We start from the raw sequence: 17280 nt of genomic DNA on the forward strand, positions 1-17280 counted from the left end.
TTAAGAAAATATAAATTACAAAGCAACAAAAACCCCGCCAGATGGAGTAGCAATTCCTGAAGAATTTTTAAATAATACTGAGTTGGTTCAATTCAGTTGCTTGAAAAATTACCTGTTCTCTTTTCTTTTCAAGAGAAAAATGAAGAGGCATTATACTAGTCCTGGTGGGCTGTTTGTTAATCCACAAAAGATTTAGAATTGTGACATAATTAAGTTCAAACTCAAGAAGGGCGCTAGAATCTCGCGTGTACCAGCTCCTCCCTTTTATTGGCTACTGCGCCCCCTGCTGTTCTGGACTCGATAATGCATCGGCTGGTGACAATTACATACACTGGTAGTCATACACTGTGTGCTTTTTTGTTGAGAATGAAAACATACCAGAAACGGTGTCATCTGACAGTAACTGATCCTGAACTTCGGGGTGTCCTTCACCCTGTCTGGGTGGCATCCAATACTCGTATTCTACTCCTGCGTTTCTCTCACGGAAGATTATCTGAGTCGAAGATGAGGGAAGAGCCAACGAAAATGACCAGCAAAACAGAAGGCAATCAAGAAATCGAGATGAGCCATTACGGGTAATTGCGAGGCGGTTGATCTCATGGAGTTTTTTCATCGCGTGATATACTATATGGGGCGTTACCGTACGCACCACACTTCGGGTTTAAAATAAGGCAATGCATTAGAAAACAGTTACGTTTGTTTGTCTGATTTACCCGATGCACCACTGTTCATAGATAATTAACGCTCTCAGTAATGCCATCTCAATAGTCCTTCCAAACATTACATTGCGAACGGATTAAGAATTTCAGCATCTACCAAACTTCTGACGAAGGCAAACACTTGGTCCCTACCATGACTTCCAGAATTTTGTCAGTTGGTCCCTTTATCTTAATATCCTCTGATCCATTTCGGTGACGCTGGTACGAGATGTTGGTACCCACTCCTTTGTAGTCTCCTGGCCAGTCGATGGTCCAGTCCCCGTTCAGCAGAAACTCTCCGGATTCGTCTTTTAGAGCTGGTTAAATAAAGAGAGTAAAGTTAACAATTTACTCATAACCCTGTGTAGATTCATAAATAAATGTGGAGTTTGGGGACACGGTCTCTCCCTGTGTTTGTCCAAGTTCATCATGTTCCATGGAAATAAGTTTCCACATTATTTTCATAAAGAAATCAGCCCATGTGATCTTCAGAGCTCAGCACATCCATGTTAAAATGAACATTGGGGCTGAATTACCACCATGTGGTTTGGTGTCAACATTTTTTCACCATTGAATCCGTCTGTTTTTCAAGTTTTTATCACATCCTAATGAAAAGCAAACCACAACATTCATATTACTTTATACCAACAATGAAATCCCCACAAATTTACTAATTTACTTTTCTATCTTACCAATGAAATTCAGTGTGCTCTTGTCCTTAATGCGAATATTGCTAGCCCCGGCTGGGATCATGATTATGCGGTTGTATGTGTAAAATCCTGTCAAAGAAATAAACAGTAATTTCAAAAATGTTTTAAAGTAATAAAAAGAAACTTGTTTCCTCGTATGTCAATTATATCTTGAGGGGAACCGGCTAAACTAAAACAGGTTACGAATAAAAGTACAGGTAGCTTTCAGCCTTTTCAAAATCTATTTTTTTTTCAATTATTTCAACTGATTTAGATTGAAAACAGAAAGTTAAAGAAACAAACAAACGTTTTCACTGACTTCAACCCCTTGGTCACATTGTGGCCACTGCAATCAACCGATCCACTATTGCTCATATAAAATTGTCTGCAGATTTCTTCAGAAATGTCCTTCGCGCGCGTGATATTCCTGTTATCAATTTGATGGCTAGACTTTCACATTGTAATAAGGTACATGCAGACGCGGAAACCTAATCTCTGAAGTGCCCCACAATCATGAATGCCCCTCATTGTAACACATTACTCTGTAGGCGTTCGGGAAGCCAAGTAGGCCTACACAAAGAATTTTTCGACAGGTGTAAGAACAATAAAGAGGTTGCAAAGATATCGATCGCTATTAATAAACTTGCAGCAGACGCTCGTGTACACACTGCAGTCTTTACCGTACTTACGCCATTTTCTCTGAACTGACAACTATAGCAACACCGACAAGGAAATTGAGAGAAAACAGAGTTTATTGACTACACTTTGGGGGAGATTTAGCTCTGCAACATCCATACAGACATGATGGGTCATCGGGACAGAAAACCTAAACTAAATCCGTGTGTGATACTGTATGTAACCACGTTGCGAAGAGAAAATGTAACCTGCTCTTCGGAGACATTCTGTTGTAATGGAATGACGCGGTGTGCGCCAATTTTTGACCGAGAGTGAACCGGCGACGGGAAATGCACGTGCTCTACCCAAACGTCAAGTGAGCCTGCATGACTGCGTGTATCGACCATGTGTCACTCAACATTTCCAATGAGCTCACAAGAAACAAGACTCAGCTGGACACTGGTAAGTGAATTGCTCAAAGTGACATTATTCAGAATAAACATGGACATTTGTTTCAATTTAGCAAGGGTAGTTTTTCGGGGATGATTTTTCGTAACTATTTCATTTGGACTTTCCGCGGTTTTGTTAATGAGACAGCAAATATTGCGAAAGTGGTTCTTGTGTACATGACAATGATTGACCATAATTTCAGACTACAGTAGCTCATTCATTTGTGATATGACAACACCTGAACGAATAACCTACATGGCTCAAAGTTAAATAGTTGTCTCTTTTTGTTCACTGTAATACGTCGCAGCCACTTTTTTTGTAACTGTCAAACTATGCCGGTACGTGTTTATAGCTGGATGCTGTTTTAATGAATGTATGAACCTCTATTGTAAACTGAAGAATTGTTGCATTTTCAAACTGTGAGGTAGAAAAATCATGACTTTGATACAGACCACGGTTAGTTTAGGAGTGGGGTCGCCAAATATCCACGAATCCCCATATCATGCTAATAAAGGCTACCGGTTATGACCTTGTGTTCGTTACCAATTTGAGGGGGAAAAGTAAACGCCCGTGTCGAGTCACTCTTTCCTCACCCAAGGCCCTGGTGGAACCTGTTCGATTCCCGCTGGGAGCATGTTATACGGATGGGTATTTCCTACACGTGTGTGGGTTTTCTTCTGGGGTAGTATTTTTTGGCTAAGCCACAACGTTCTTCAAAATGCTTTTTCCTTCTCTCTGAGAAGCAGGGCCATATACGCTACATGTGAGAGTAACGTCCAGAAGATTTTACGAGCAACCACGAGCTAGATGCATAAGATGAACATTCATGTCTTATCCGACCAGCTTCCAAGTCCGATTCTGCTAAATAATGAAATTATTTTCATCGGCGTATTTCTTCGTAATAACAAACTGAAATAGGGTTTACGGTTCTCTTGGGAAATTATAAAAATTGATTAAACACGTCTGGGTCACGTTCATCAATTTGTCCGTGCTTGGAAACGCCGTCTGCTTCTCATTGAGCAAATTCTTGCGGGAGTTCGCGGGAATTGGCCCTGAACGACAGAATTTATTCAAACCATGATACTGATACCTAGGGAGGTTGCTTTGCAAAGCTAGGACATGAAGAAACCTTTCACAAATACTGACACTTTCCACACCCAGCCCTGCGAAGTGTCAGTCCTTTGTAGACACAAACAGGGTCGTGTCAAGCTGTGACATGTACGAGCAACGCCTTCTAACAACCCTCGAGTTTTATACTGGACCAGATGGGGAAATGATTGTTATAAGTTTTGGATGACTTTGCTGTGAGAGAAATCAGTTTTAGTTTTGGTTATTGGAAGCACAAGGACTGAACTAATGACTAGTTCGGCAAAAGGATACCTTGTCTGAATGAACCGCAGCTATAAACTTAAAGCTCGCAGTTAAATACCTGAAGCTGAATTTGCTACACTGGGATTCTGGGAATTATAAGTGCTTTGAGAAGTGAATGATCATATATCCATTGAGTTGCTTGCTCGCGTAGCATTGAAATGTTAATTTGCAGCTTTTAATTAGTCGTACTTCATTGTCAGCGCTTATGTTGCTTCTCATTAACCTTTGCTGAGTGGGATTTCATTGCAATAACCTCGCTCTGCCGATGAAACGGGGCCTCGGTAATGTTTATGTCTGCCGTCGGCTGCAACAATAGATGTGTGATTTTTATTTCCAAGAAAAAATTGGTTGTCTGCCGTCGATCGGTCTGCAGTCTGGAGGTCTTCTTGACTTGTTTCCTGTCTCGCAAATGTACATTCCCAGTTTGATTGTGAGGTTGTCTTTCTCCGGCTGACGCAGATAAATGAATAACAGGGCAGGCCGTTACCTAGGGAGGTACTTTCCCGTTATACCGTCTGTATCTAGCTGTGATCTTAATAGGGATTGTCATAGGCCTAGTTCAGTTTTGTTTCTCTAAGAGATTGACAAAGTAAAATATTGCAGCTCCATTTATCTCAACCAGAGAAGCATTTCAGTAATGTTCATAACAGGCTGCTTTGACTTTAGGATTGCCTGATTTAGGATGATTAACATGAATCAACAATTGACATGGGACCTTATTGGGTGTAAACAACCACCCTGTCGAATTTACTTGTATATAACATTGTCGCCCTATGTATGAAAATAATGCCCAACCACCGTCTGATTGGAACCGCATGTCAACCAAATCAACAAAGCGTGCTCAAGGCGATTTATCTTGGCGGGTTAAAAGGAAGTAACGAGGACTGAATATTAACCAGTGGATGGATATTCCTCCGAGTACGTCTTGTGCACGTGGCCACAGGTCTGGTTTCGGCCGCCACAAACCCCGCAAACATCGTAGCTCGCCGTCGAGTTCAAGTCTCCATCACAACCGACAGCCTACGGAAACGCAAAGAAAAAAACAACGAAACACGGCTGTCAGATGTATTTACAACAAGAAATGAAGAAAGTTGAAGAAGTCTTAAGGTCAACTCTGAGACATCCAGCTGTAGGGTTTACTCATCTCCCTTTAAAAACAGCTGCGGGCTATGGAGGTCCGTGGGCTGAGCTGCAAGTGCTTACTTGGGGACCCTGGTATCGGTGTTGCGTGGAGTGGATTCTAGTCCTACAGCCCGCGCCGATTCACATCATTGATATCACACAGTTTAGAGAACTTTAGGACTAATGCAGGTGCTACAAACATAACTGGCTTGTGCACAAGTTTCTGACCATCTCTTGAGCAAAGATCGGTGCTACTTCTTTGATTAGAACGGCTTTTACCCACACAAATCATGAAGATATAGGTACTAAATGGACTTGATAATTATATCTGCTGGTTATAAAGTTACCAAACGGCATCATGCTTTTTGCTGACCTGGGACCCAAGGTACATGTGATTCATGGCTTGAGTCCGTATAACGTCAAGCATAAGCACGTGCCAGTTTAAAGATGAACTATCGGAAATACTCTCAGAGTGTGACCTGCAGTTACGGAGGAATTTCCAATTCACTCTTTACACTATAAAGTGGCCGCGCAGAGAATGCAACTGTTGTTGTTTTTAATCGGGGTTATACAGTGCAGTAACTGATAGAACCTGACATGTTCCTGACATGAAACACCTATGGCCCACTATCTGAAGTCTGCCAGATTTAAACTGGGGACGTATCGACTACATGCTTCCAAAGGTCTCTCAAGTGGTCGCAAATTACGCATACATGACATTTGACCTGAATAAACTGTTCACACAGTCAAGCACCAAGTGTTCTCACCTGGCACTTGCCATTGATGCACATATCCATGGAGTTACCGCGGCATCGGGTCCCGTCTACCACATGGCGGAAGTTCAGTTCGTACGCTCCGTTCGTTGTCTTACACACCAGATCGCATTCATTTCTATTACCTGAAAATTGAGATTTCACCATATTTAAAAGCTTTAAGAATATCTTGGCATCGTTTAAACAATTAAGTCACGATGATGTACCAACATTGCCCTTCTTAGGAATTGGTACAGCTCACTTGACACGAAGGTGCAGTGGTCGGAGATAGGAGTCCGTGATATCGTATATAACTTGGCAGTGACGCGCAGTTCATAATTACTTGTCATTATGATACTATAGTACGGTGTATTTGGGTCTCGCGTGTTGACTCCGACTCACGTAAGTCTTATGACATAAGGGCCTCGAGTCCAGTCGAGTCGGGGTATTTACCCTGTAAGGCTGGGGGTCTAGCTGTGAAAAATGGTGACTCGAGTAGAAATCGACAGGAGTTACCGACTCGAGTCATTTCAGCTCTTGATACATTCTACATAGTTAGCTGGTGTGACATTGCGGATAATGCTTTCTCTGAACGACTGTGGCGACGGCTAGAAATGTTTAAGTCTAGCTGTTATGCTTCATGGTTTAAACAGACATCTTGTATGGGTGTTAAATATTAATCTTCTCAATCTGGAAAAGAATTGCCGAAACACTTGCACAGGTGTGCCACCCAAAACGCAGATTTCTGCTTCTGCTATAACAAGGAAATTTAGGTTTTCCCCAAGGTCGCATGGTTTCTGTCGTCGCCACTGCCCCACCCTATTTACCTCCATGTCTGTGAGGAAACAAAGACTTGTATTTGGCAAGGGCCCAATGCTTACCCTCTTCCACCGGCACCCACTCTACCAATGGTTTCTCATTGTAGATGGCGCACTGCATCGCTCTAAAGTCTTGTGAACCGGCTGGGCATGGCTGCGACCGTCGGCATTGGGGGCAACAAGAAAGGGAAACTGAATCATTGCCAAAGGTAATCACGCTAATTGCCTCCAACATTCGGGTATTGAGGCACTCTATTATCAAAAGGTCCGCCATACCTGGCCAAGGTAAGGACAGACATATTTGACAGATGTCACATTTAATTAGAAGTCACAACCTTTGAAGGAAGCACCAGTCAAAAAGTGGAATTATTGGTTTAATTACGGGAAACTACCTCTGTATTTACACACAAGGAAATTTCTGATTGACATCACATCAGACCCGGCTTTGAACATTTTGATCTAATTTAGACTGACTTATACTCCTGGGTCAAGTCGTGCTACAATGACCATGAATTTGCAATTGTCAAAGGTTCAATCGCGGGGGTTGACGTTGTACAAGGCTTGTTTCTGACACCCGATTTGAATTAGCGTGTACATGTACCTTTTCATGATGTAACTCCCTTCTCTGTCAACATTGCATTGGCTTTTCGAAATATTTTCCTAGACCCAGACATAACACTGACAGAGTCAGGATGTCCCCGAAACTGTACGTGGGCAGGCTTCAACTCGGCCGAATTCTAAAATCGGGTGCCGTACACTTCAGTACCACTCAGTTACAAGGAATAAGCCTATTTTTGTCAGTGGCACATATCCAAGAAAAATTTGATTATTAATGGTTCCTAACAAGCGGTGATCATTTATGGCCTTTCGATTTCCCAACACTCGTCTGGAATCCAGGGATCTGAACACCCTTAAATAAAGTCTAACTGTTTTCATTTTGCAAGAATGAGAACAGCGCCCATTGTGATTACTTGAGCAGTAGGCGTGCAAATGTCACATGCTGAACTCGTTACGCCATGGTTCCCCCTCCCCGCGTGAACACCTCTTTTTGACGCCGTTCCTCTGCACTCACCTTGGTGTTACAGGAGCGATATTGTCTGCTCTCCTCCTCACAAATTTGGATTCCTGCTCTGTCATTTGCTGGTTTCCTATTCGAAATAAAACATACCTCAAAATAAAAGCTTTCTCTTTAATATTTATATATATATGCATATATATATATATATTGCTAGTTGTTGGTTGTTCACAGAAAAGCTGCATGAGGTCGCATGCTAAAGATTGATATGGTCTTTCGTACATCAGAAATTCGTGTAGAGTTTAGTCAAAAAACACTATATGGCCAGGATATTAAGTCAGCACCGTAGAACTGTGTTGCATCAGACTTGTGGGCTCGAATCCCACCAGAGGAAATTTGTCAGTCTGTATTTTTTCCAACGCATTTCATAATGCAGGACAGTTGGTTTTGTCGGCCTGCGCGTGAAGTTTACCTGCTCATGCAGTGTCTTGTCCTGTACTTGGCTCCGCCACCACACGTCCGCGAGCACTCTGACCAGTCGCTCCACCGAGACCACACGATGGAGTTCTTGTCCTTGCCGCTTCCCTTGAATCCTCGCCTACCGCGCCGCACATCCTGATGAAGGCACAGGGAAGAAATTAAAACGGCGCACAAATTAAATCGAAGCACGTTGGCTCGAACTAAGAATACACCACCGTATCAGTCGAGTCGGGATTTTTCTGGGACACTGTTCCTTCCCGTCAAATTTCTCATCGGAGAGCAGAATTAGCCAGTCTTCCTCATTAAAATTGGAGCCAAGGCATCTCGTTTTGAATTATGATATCCTTCCTTTTTACCAAAACACTGCTCTTCCTTCAAGGGTGTCTCTCAAGAGAAAAGGAATCAAACATTTTTCTTGATTTCTTCAAGCAGCGCCGAAGGCATCGCCCCATCCCTGACCTTTTCATCAACATCTAGATTGACTGATAGACTTTATATGATTGAACACATTGAGACGACAATGACCGTCACAGGAATGGGTGTAAAAAGATAGAATACGGGCAAAGAAGAACAAGTGAATCAGTGCGTCTGGGGACAAACAAGTCCTGAAACTTGGGTTGTCAAAATGTGTATGAATAATGAGATTGTGAGTCGGCGGGCGGACGCTTCCGTCGGTTATGGTCACGTGTTCCTTAGTGTTTTTTTTTTTGCCGCCCTGGACGCTGTGCCAAAATGAGCCAGTTCGATATTTCAAAAAGCCAAAGTCTTTCGGGAACGAAGCGCACGCGTGAATCAGAAATGGCTGCGCTGACTACCGCGCACCCGTGTAGCTGTTCCCGAATAGCCTTTTTCTGGGCATGCGCTATTGGGATACCGAACCGGCTCGTTTGTGAAGTGATATTAAACAATGATGCAGCGCTCCACTAAATGCAGCATTCCTACTCGCTGAGCCAATTATATGCCCTGGGCCAGGACAAAAGGAGTTGACGTCACAAAAGGTATGCAGAGTTTGAGACCATACTGCAGATGACACAGTGAAATCGAAAACATCCCTTCAGTTTCGATTTGATCGGGTGATAAAATTTTGGATAAAATCCAATCCATCTGGAAAAAAGCCTTAGCAACTGACTTTGCATCCGATGGATATTTATACCTTTCGCAATGATACAACTAAAGATAGCCTTAATGCGCATTTTGTACAAAAAGATGACCTTCGAAAAAAAAAAACAACGATAGAACGACTTCTTTTTACAAATTTGCTGTCATTTCAAAAACTTTGTGTTCATAATTCATCCGTAACTCAGTGTATGTAGATGTGAACTACTGACGTGAATTATTGATATAGCTTCAGTCCAGCAGTAAAGACGATTCTGCACCAGTCAATCGTTTCAGCAGGAAGAAAAAGTTTGCTTCTATGTCAATGTCGGCGCGCTCTGAACACGCGTAAAGTGACGTGTGATTTGACTCATCCCGTCCCACGGGGTCTAGGCTGTACGTCAATTTTCGACTTATCATTCGTTTGTACAATCAATCACAATCAAGCTTTGTGTCGGCCAGCACTGGAGCCTAATTTTTCCCATATGCCACACTGCCTCGCCCAGTCAATTACAGGTCACCCTTTCTACCACGAACCGTCCAACTTCATAAATATTTACAAAAATATGTATTTATTTATTCTTTTGTAATCGTAGCCCACAGGATATGTTGAACCGCATTATTTGATAGATTAAGCCAGTGAAAAGCTCGGAAGGGACGTTTGTTTATATTGGTTAGAATCGCCGAATAATTTTGTACTTGAGCTCACCCGAAGCATAAATATTTGGATTTCCAAGCTTTGTAAGCCCACTTCACACTCCAAACCACACACACACAGAGGGTGTCTGGCCGAAAGTTGTTGTGATCGTTAAATTTCATGTTCAGTACTTGTTCCCCCACGTCAGGTGTCTCAATCAACAGGGAAACCTTAAATTTCAGAAACACAACTTGACTTGCCATGGACAATAAATCGAAGCACCCTCGTGTAAGCATTGTTTCATTCCACTAAATAAAACCTTTCTTTTCCATTCACAGTAACCTTTGCCGGAGGCACTCCCAGACCCCCCCCCCATTCCTCCGTATAAACCTCCTGATCAAAGGTCCGCAAACCGGTCTCGATAGGGACGGGAGGGCACAAAACTCTCCCTCCTTATCTACAAGGTGGCCCAGTCCAGAGAACTTTAACGTCACACACCTTTGAAAGGCCTCCTGGCGAGGGGGATTTTATAGTTAATTACATTCTTAGGAGTTACAGCTGATCCCCGGCCCATTTCCAAAAAAAAAAAAAAAAAAAAAAAAAAAAAAAATCGGCTTTATTATATGCTGAACTCTTTCCAAGCCACTCAACACGTTTTGATACGAGCGCAGAAAACGGCCGGTAGCGCCGATTTGCTGCATGCTACGCGGCAGTTCACTAATGTATCGCCCCATGATTATCCCCCGTAAATTGAAATGGGAATAAAAGTGCAACTGCACAAGACCGGTAGTTGACCCCAGCCGTCACAGAGTGATCTTGAGTTTAAACTCCCTTAACCTTTCCAAGTGATATATTGCCCTATATGAAGCCTCTAAATAGGCCTGTCTACGAATCACAGTCGGGGACTGGTCGTGAGAGAAGTAAATAAGGCCAAAGGAGTTTAAATGGTGACTGATAACATCAGTCAACAGTTGAGGGCGTCCCATACCGCCGGCTAGACGACTGCACCGTGACCGATTATCCAGTGGAAGTAGGCCTTTTTATTTTAGCCCAGATGTCGTTACCTTTTCGCATCATGCAAGAACCCACTCGATCTTTTCAAGCACAAACTCCATCCACGGTCTAGGTTAGTCAATTGGACGCACCTGCCCTGCACTTTGTGAGTAAATGACAAACTCAAAGTGATGGGCAATGGCATTCTCCAGACCGCCTTGATTCAATCAAATATTATTAGGATCTTAATGGCATTACTTTCCAAAAGTGACATTTCAGCCAACGTTACTACAATCATCAAATGCTCTCAATTTTGGAGACAGCCTGCTACAAAGTTGGCCACTGGCCAATAACTGAAGTGATTTCAAACCACTTCGACCAAAATGATGTTGCTGAACGTTTGTTTATAGCATTCTAGCGTTGAGCAAAATAGATTAGCAGAGAAAAAACCTGCGCTTGTTTGTTCCTGTTAGTTATGAATCTGTCTGTAATATACATCCATGCAAACAGGACGTGACAAAATCTTACTGACCACACTGTGATATCAAGACAGATTGACTTGCGGTTTTGCAAGTCCCCAAGCTTTGAGCGTTTACGTCCAAAGGCTTCTTTGCGATTTGTTTGCACGTTTGCTTTGGCCTTTTGTGCCGATTCTTCGCCAGATGTAATAAACCACGACATTAAATTTATTTATAGTCTGAGGCAGTTTTTAATAGCTCCACGCTGCGACTACTGGGGCGTAACTCCCTCTTTTCCCAAGCAAAATCTTTCCAAAATACCGTGAAATGATGAGAACTTCATGCAAACTAAAATAAAATCATTGATACTCTTTGTATGATGAGCTGCAAAGGTCGGTGCATTTGAGGGCACATTCACCGTCCCATTGTGGGAGGAGGTGTAAAAAAACTGTTCTGGACAAAATTTGCCTTGACGACCCTTGCAATTGTTTCGTCTCTTTCTGGTTGGTCATTGCGCCTAATTTATTTCGATGGTTACTGTTGTTGGGAAGAGATAGTGCCATTACTGTGAGTATAGTGTTGTGAGATTTCGTGAACAGGAGTGTTGACTCGTCCGCATTGTTGATCCTTGTTTGGCATTGATTTTTCTTTAGATGCCACTTCTTTGTAAAACTTCAAAGCCAGTTGCCGACATCAGCAAGTCTTGTTCATACTGGGCCCGCACTGGGTTGTATGTAGTACAGCTTCACAGCGGGAGAGACGGCCGGGGTGTATACCGGACCGGCTGGATGTGCATGTGCGCGGCTCTGGCTCCGAATGGTACAGCGCAGCGTTCTATGCAGTAGAGACATCAATCGTTAAGCACCACGTTGATAATACGTGAAGAACGATATCCAGAAAAATCGAGGACAGCCGTGTGAATGGCCATCAGAACTCCTTGTCCTCTGCGACAAAAATATGTTGAGGACCCGAACAGCCGTGTCCTGTATTGTCCCCACAATTCGCCCTAAGCACACTCCACATGCGAAACATACTTTGCGCCAATCAAGTAATTTATCACCTTCAGAGCATAGGATTAAGATTACCCCCACCCCACAGGGAAAGGAGTGGGTCAGTACAACTCGGGGACGATTTTGGCAAAAAGGATAAGTGATTTGGTCTCAACTGGTTGACAGGGAGCATTGAAAAGCCACAGGCTTTTGTTGAACCACAGAGCTACTCTATGGTTGAACAGAGTGGTCGTCTTGGATAATAAATAGCAAACGTCTCCAGTTGGACTGTCGGCGGGATGGCCCTGAGCACGATGAAGACAACCGTTTTTCCTTAAATCTTGAATAAGTGATGATACCCAGTCGGAGGAGGCGGAGGAGGTTGGGGGTATAATAGGAAGTGGTCAATAGGATGGCGTGGAAAACGTGACAAATGGGGAAGCGTAATGAATTCACGAAACGACATATACAATGGCTTGGAAAATGACATTGTCCCCTATTGGGGACATGGCTAATATACATATGTACGTGATGACACGGTGTTCACGTGTTGCACTGAAACAGCACAGCTTCGTACTTTGTCGTCGTTTCAATTTTCATTCTTAAAACCCTGCATTTTTAGAACCTGATGTTTTAGACAGCTTATACGTTTAAAGTCTAACACTAAAGAAGTCGGGCTGTGGTAAATTTATGAAGGAACAACCTCGAACTCGTATCTCATTCGTTATAAAACACACTTCAAATCTAAACATGGTGTAGCCTTTAAAGTTCACGTAAATGGAAGTAGATTTGGGAACGGTTGACCCAATTAAGAACCCCTTCACTGTAGGTAAGTACCGGTAGGTAACGGCAGTATATTGATGACTTATCTGATGACCTATAAAGTGTCTTGAGGGAGTGAGCGCGATGGTAGGGGAGATCACGACTGCTGATGGATGGGATCCATGGCATTCAATATCGCTTCGGGATTGGTTATAGCCACTCTGCCAAAACAGCCATAAATTGTACTATCATAGATTAATAGAGAGAGACACTTGCCAATGTTCATGGAGACAATCAAAGAGAGGACTGTTCTGCAGGAGAGAGAATGTTGTTTTGGTCAGTTTGTATTTGGAAAACAACGGGTCTAAATTGTTTTAAAAGTGGAAGGAAGACAAGGTTTTAATCTGTTTTGCTATGGAAGAAGCTGACTTCAAGTTTAATTTGATGTGTAGAGTATACGTAGTGCATAGCCTGATTGAGTCTTTTACGGGTGTGTTCCGGTTGTAAGTTACGAGATGAGAGAGGTGCCCGTTCTCAAAATGTCACCTTCGGTGAAACGACGATCACGCCTATAGTTTGCATGTATACAGTTAGCTATACACAGTCATCGAATTGTACTGTGCCCAAGAACCAAGACACACAAACTGACGAGTATTCGGAGAGGAGGCGAGTTACAATCGCACATCAATTCAACAGGATATGTCCAATTTCCATCATCTCCAGCCAAGTAGCCCCTGAGAATTAATTTTTGCGAGTGATAAATTTCAGGTCAAGTCAGCTACATGTCTCTTTATGACCCCTCACAGAACTCTTAGAATTAAAAAATAGATATCATAAGAGACATTTAAACAATTATCCGTATTTAATCCCAAAAGATTATCTGTAATTTATCTAAATCGAGATGCAAGCAACAGTTTAAATTTTGATAGAGTGGAAAATTTAAAACCAACCAATATATATGAAAGCTCTACTTTGAATGCACTGGCAAGGACAGGTGCAAATTTATTAGAACACCCCCACTAATATCCCCTCTATTCATTCCCGTTTAACTATTGAGAATATAGAATTTAGATTTATGTCAAGGTAAAACGACAATCAACCGTTTGAGGTGAAGGGTTTCTATATGAAGTTGTGTTTAATCAGTTCATGGCTCAAGACATTAAATGCATCTCTTCAAATGGGCAAAAATATCTTTTTGGTGACAAACTTCCAGGATAACATTTACAAGGCCAGTCTCCGCAGAAATATTCGTGATGGTTGACGTACGGGTGCATTTTGAAAGATTTTTATGTGCAAAATCGCGACATTAATTTATAGATGGAATCTTGTCTACTTTGTTTATTTCCTGCTTAATAATCATGATGTAGTCCGCAGCACATGGAGGCATATCATCACAGTTCAACGCTTACCGCCAAACATATTTTACATTCACGAAATAATCGCATAGCGCCCTCGGTTGAAATTTCAGCCCAACACCAGTGCACACATACCTGTAGTTATATATAACGGTTTTGCCCTTACCCAACGTATATTAATGAGCACTGTATGCTCAGTGCTTGTCCGAGAGCTTGTGAAAAAACCTCACAAGCTTACTCGGGTGGGACTCGAACCCACGACCTCCTGCTTATATATAATTATATATAATTAACATCTCCCAAACGCAAAAACACATCTTGAAAATACCTGTAGTTGTTAGGTACATTAAGGAGACTGACATCAGAGATTCAACCAAACTCTGATAAGCATTTAGAAAATTGATAACAATGTGATATAGTTTTCTATGGATAGCGTTTCTAACAGTTATGTACCTTGTCCCGAGAATGCTAAACCGAGTCGTTTGATTTCGTGCTTCTGTCGCTTGTTGTCGTGTTTTTTTGGGGTGGGTTGGTGGGGTGGGGGAACAAGTTCTTTAGCATTGGCTCAACCCAGTCTGCCGAATCACACCTTTGCGCGCCCGAGGCACATTTCACTCGCGTTCAACGGGGCTGGACAAACACAGACAATAATAGAAAACACTTCTTTGACCGATCAGCCAGGGTGTTGCGCAACCCCTGAGTAGGTCAAAATAGCAAAACTTGAACAGAGAACGCGTGCTTCCAATTTTTTTTCCCCAGCAATATAACGAGGTTTTGGCCTCGTCTCAGACTCCCACTTTTGACGTGCCCCCGAGTCAACCCAGTAAGTATTTCTCCGTCAACGGGGGATCGATGCAAAATGTAACCGTTCCTAGGGAATCGGCGTGAAGGGCCACATACACGTACGCCAGAGGAGAAACAAAAACTCGGGGCTTCTCGTGTGGGTGGCAAGAGCAAAAGCTCTTGGCGAAAGCATTTGTAGACTTGTGGGCTTCCGTACAATGGGCTGGCCAAGTAGGCATGTGTAAATCCTGGCGTGTGAACACCGCGGTTGGTTGGTGGTTGAAGGTGTGGGCAGTGGGGGTATACAGTTAAGACTCAGGCCATGAATACGTGAAAGTGTTTTTGTTGAGGATTTCCCAATAGCCCAAAGTGGGGAGGTGACAAGGTTGAACCCGTAGTAGAGCAGAAAAAATTACAAAAGTGATAGGTGTTGGAAATGGAAGGCAGACCCACACTGATTTTTTTTTTTGTTCAGGGTGTCGTTGCGAACGGCCCCCAAACGGAATAGAAGGGCTGGAGCTCTCTGCTACACGCAGCGAAGCTGAGGGACTCCCTGCGGTGCCCCGACAATACGTACAGGCGCTATCAAAACTTTTCTTGTTGCCATATTAAGGTAGACCTTGTACGGTTGTTTTGTAGCGCCGAGCGAGAGGTGAAAGGTTCTGTGTATTATTTTTCAGTCATTCAGCGATGATCTGCTGTGGCCACAAAGTCGCATAGCCCGAAATGAGCTTGTGGCATAAAAAAGAGAAGAAAGTGCCGCAGAACATGTAGAAAAGAATTTAATGATCGCCTTTTCATTGTCAAAGAAAGAAGCAGTGGACTGGGGGTGGACCGGAGGCGTGAGCAAGGGACAGGTACAATTGTTGCAATTATATCCCTGTGTTTGCAGGCACGGCTTCTGTCTTCTTTTCACAGCCGGAATTGTCGGCTTTATCTTTCCTTCATGGATTGCTCAAGCCTTTGGATCTTCCCTTTGTCTGCCGGAGTGTCGGGAGGTATCTCCCCGGCTGTGAGTGCTCTCACCCTAATACCACCCAACGGCAGAGCATACTATCTCGCTGAGTGGCTGTTCTCCAAGTCACAAGATGCCCACCCTTCTTGAAAATGTGCAGCAGTTTTTTTGTCCTGTTCTGCGCAGTCTTCGCAGCGCTTCCAATGCGTCGCTTGAACTTTTAGCTGGAATTTTCATTTTTGCAGCGATGCTAAACAATTGTCCCCTCAACTTTGAAGCTGCGCAGTCTCTGACAGTAATCTGCTGGCATATCCTTTTGAATGACTTACCCAGGAATGCCGTTTCCATGCTTAAATGAAAGCAGGAAGAGGATGGCAAGAAGATTGTACAAAACGGAAGCCGAATGTCATCGGGAGGGTCCAACATGTTTTATAGAGTCTGTCTTGGATAAGATATTACCGCAGCACTGTCTGAATAGATACTCGATTCTATAATGCATGGGAAAAGGTCAAAGTTCTGTTTTCAATTTTTAATCAAGTAGGCGTATATAGAGCAACTTTTGACAATAATTCTTTGTGAAACGATGTTTGCTTACAAGCAAAACGATTACATCACTTCACACAAGAAACAAAAATAGAAATGTTTCTGGCAGCCAAGCAGTAACATGGGTACCAGTATGAGATTAGAATTACGTAAACCTGATTACTACCCCGAAACGACGAAAAGTACTTGTCGAAAAGTGCTCCGCATTTGGGTATACATGTACTTGTTTGTGTGACTTTTGTATGGCCTACATCGCTGCCTTGTCAACGGGCATTGTGTGTAAACGTGATGGTTGACAGATACTAAGAAACTGCTGAAACTATGGGATATTTCAAATGGTCTCACATTCCTTTCTTTTTTACCATTTACTTTAAATATATTTTTGGGGTTGGAAAATAAAAGTTTTCTAAGACTCCTTGCACGGATCCCCCAAAATCATTAAATCTGGCAGACTATCGTAAATAGGCGAAACTATTAAAAGAATAGAAAATGATAAAATGCTTCTCTTGAAAAAGCAAATATGAGACAATTAAAAAAAAAGGCAAAAAATGAATTAAACCAAATAAAAAAATAGAAATTCGGAAAAAGGTAGTACTCAAAGGATTTAGGGGGGGGTTAAAACATGGTGTTCGGTAAATAAATGAGAATATTCCTTCAAGTCAAACAAAGAAAACAATCTGAAACGCCTGAGAAAGAATTA

The 17280-nt window shown here is 42.6% G+C and overlaps 1 protein-coding gene across 3 annotated transcripts in view; it reads right to left on the reverse strand.

Moving 5' to 3' along the window:
* Positions 1–17280, reverse strand: part of adamtsl5 (ADAMTS like 5) — a 77036-nt gene that overhangs the window by 3235 nt on the left and 56521 nt on the right. For all 3 annotated transcript variants that reach the window (XM_087136626.1, XM_022251760.2, XM_087136627.1), the window contains 8 exons: positions 8003–8145; positions 7588–7663; positions 6579–6669; positions 5713–5843; positions 4720–4843; positions 1391–1477; positions 852–1015; positions 379–493 (listed from right to left, as the gene is read on the reverse strand). In XM_087136626.1, the coding sequence (XP_086992752.1) occupies positions 379–493; positions 852–1015; positions 1391–1477; positions 4720–4843; positions 5713–5843; positions 6579–6669; positions 7588–7663; positions 8003–8145 (931 nt within the window). The remainder of the gene's footprint in view (positions 1–378; positions 494–851; positions 1016–1390; positions 1478–4719; positions 4844–5712; positions 5844–6578; positions 6670–7587; positions 7664–8002; positions 8146–17280) is intronic.

Source organism: Acanthaster planci, linkage group LG05, assembly GCF_054643075.1.
Source record: "Acanthaster planci isolate LZ-2023a linkage group LG05, COTS_SCS, whole genome shotgun sequence".
Taxonomy (NCBI): Eukaryota; Metazoa; Echinodermata; class Asteroidea; order Valvatida; family Acanthasteridae; genus Acanthaster; species Acanthaster planci.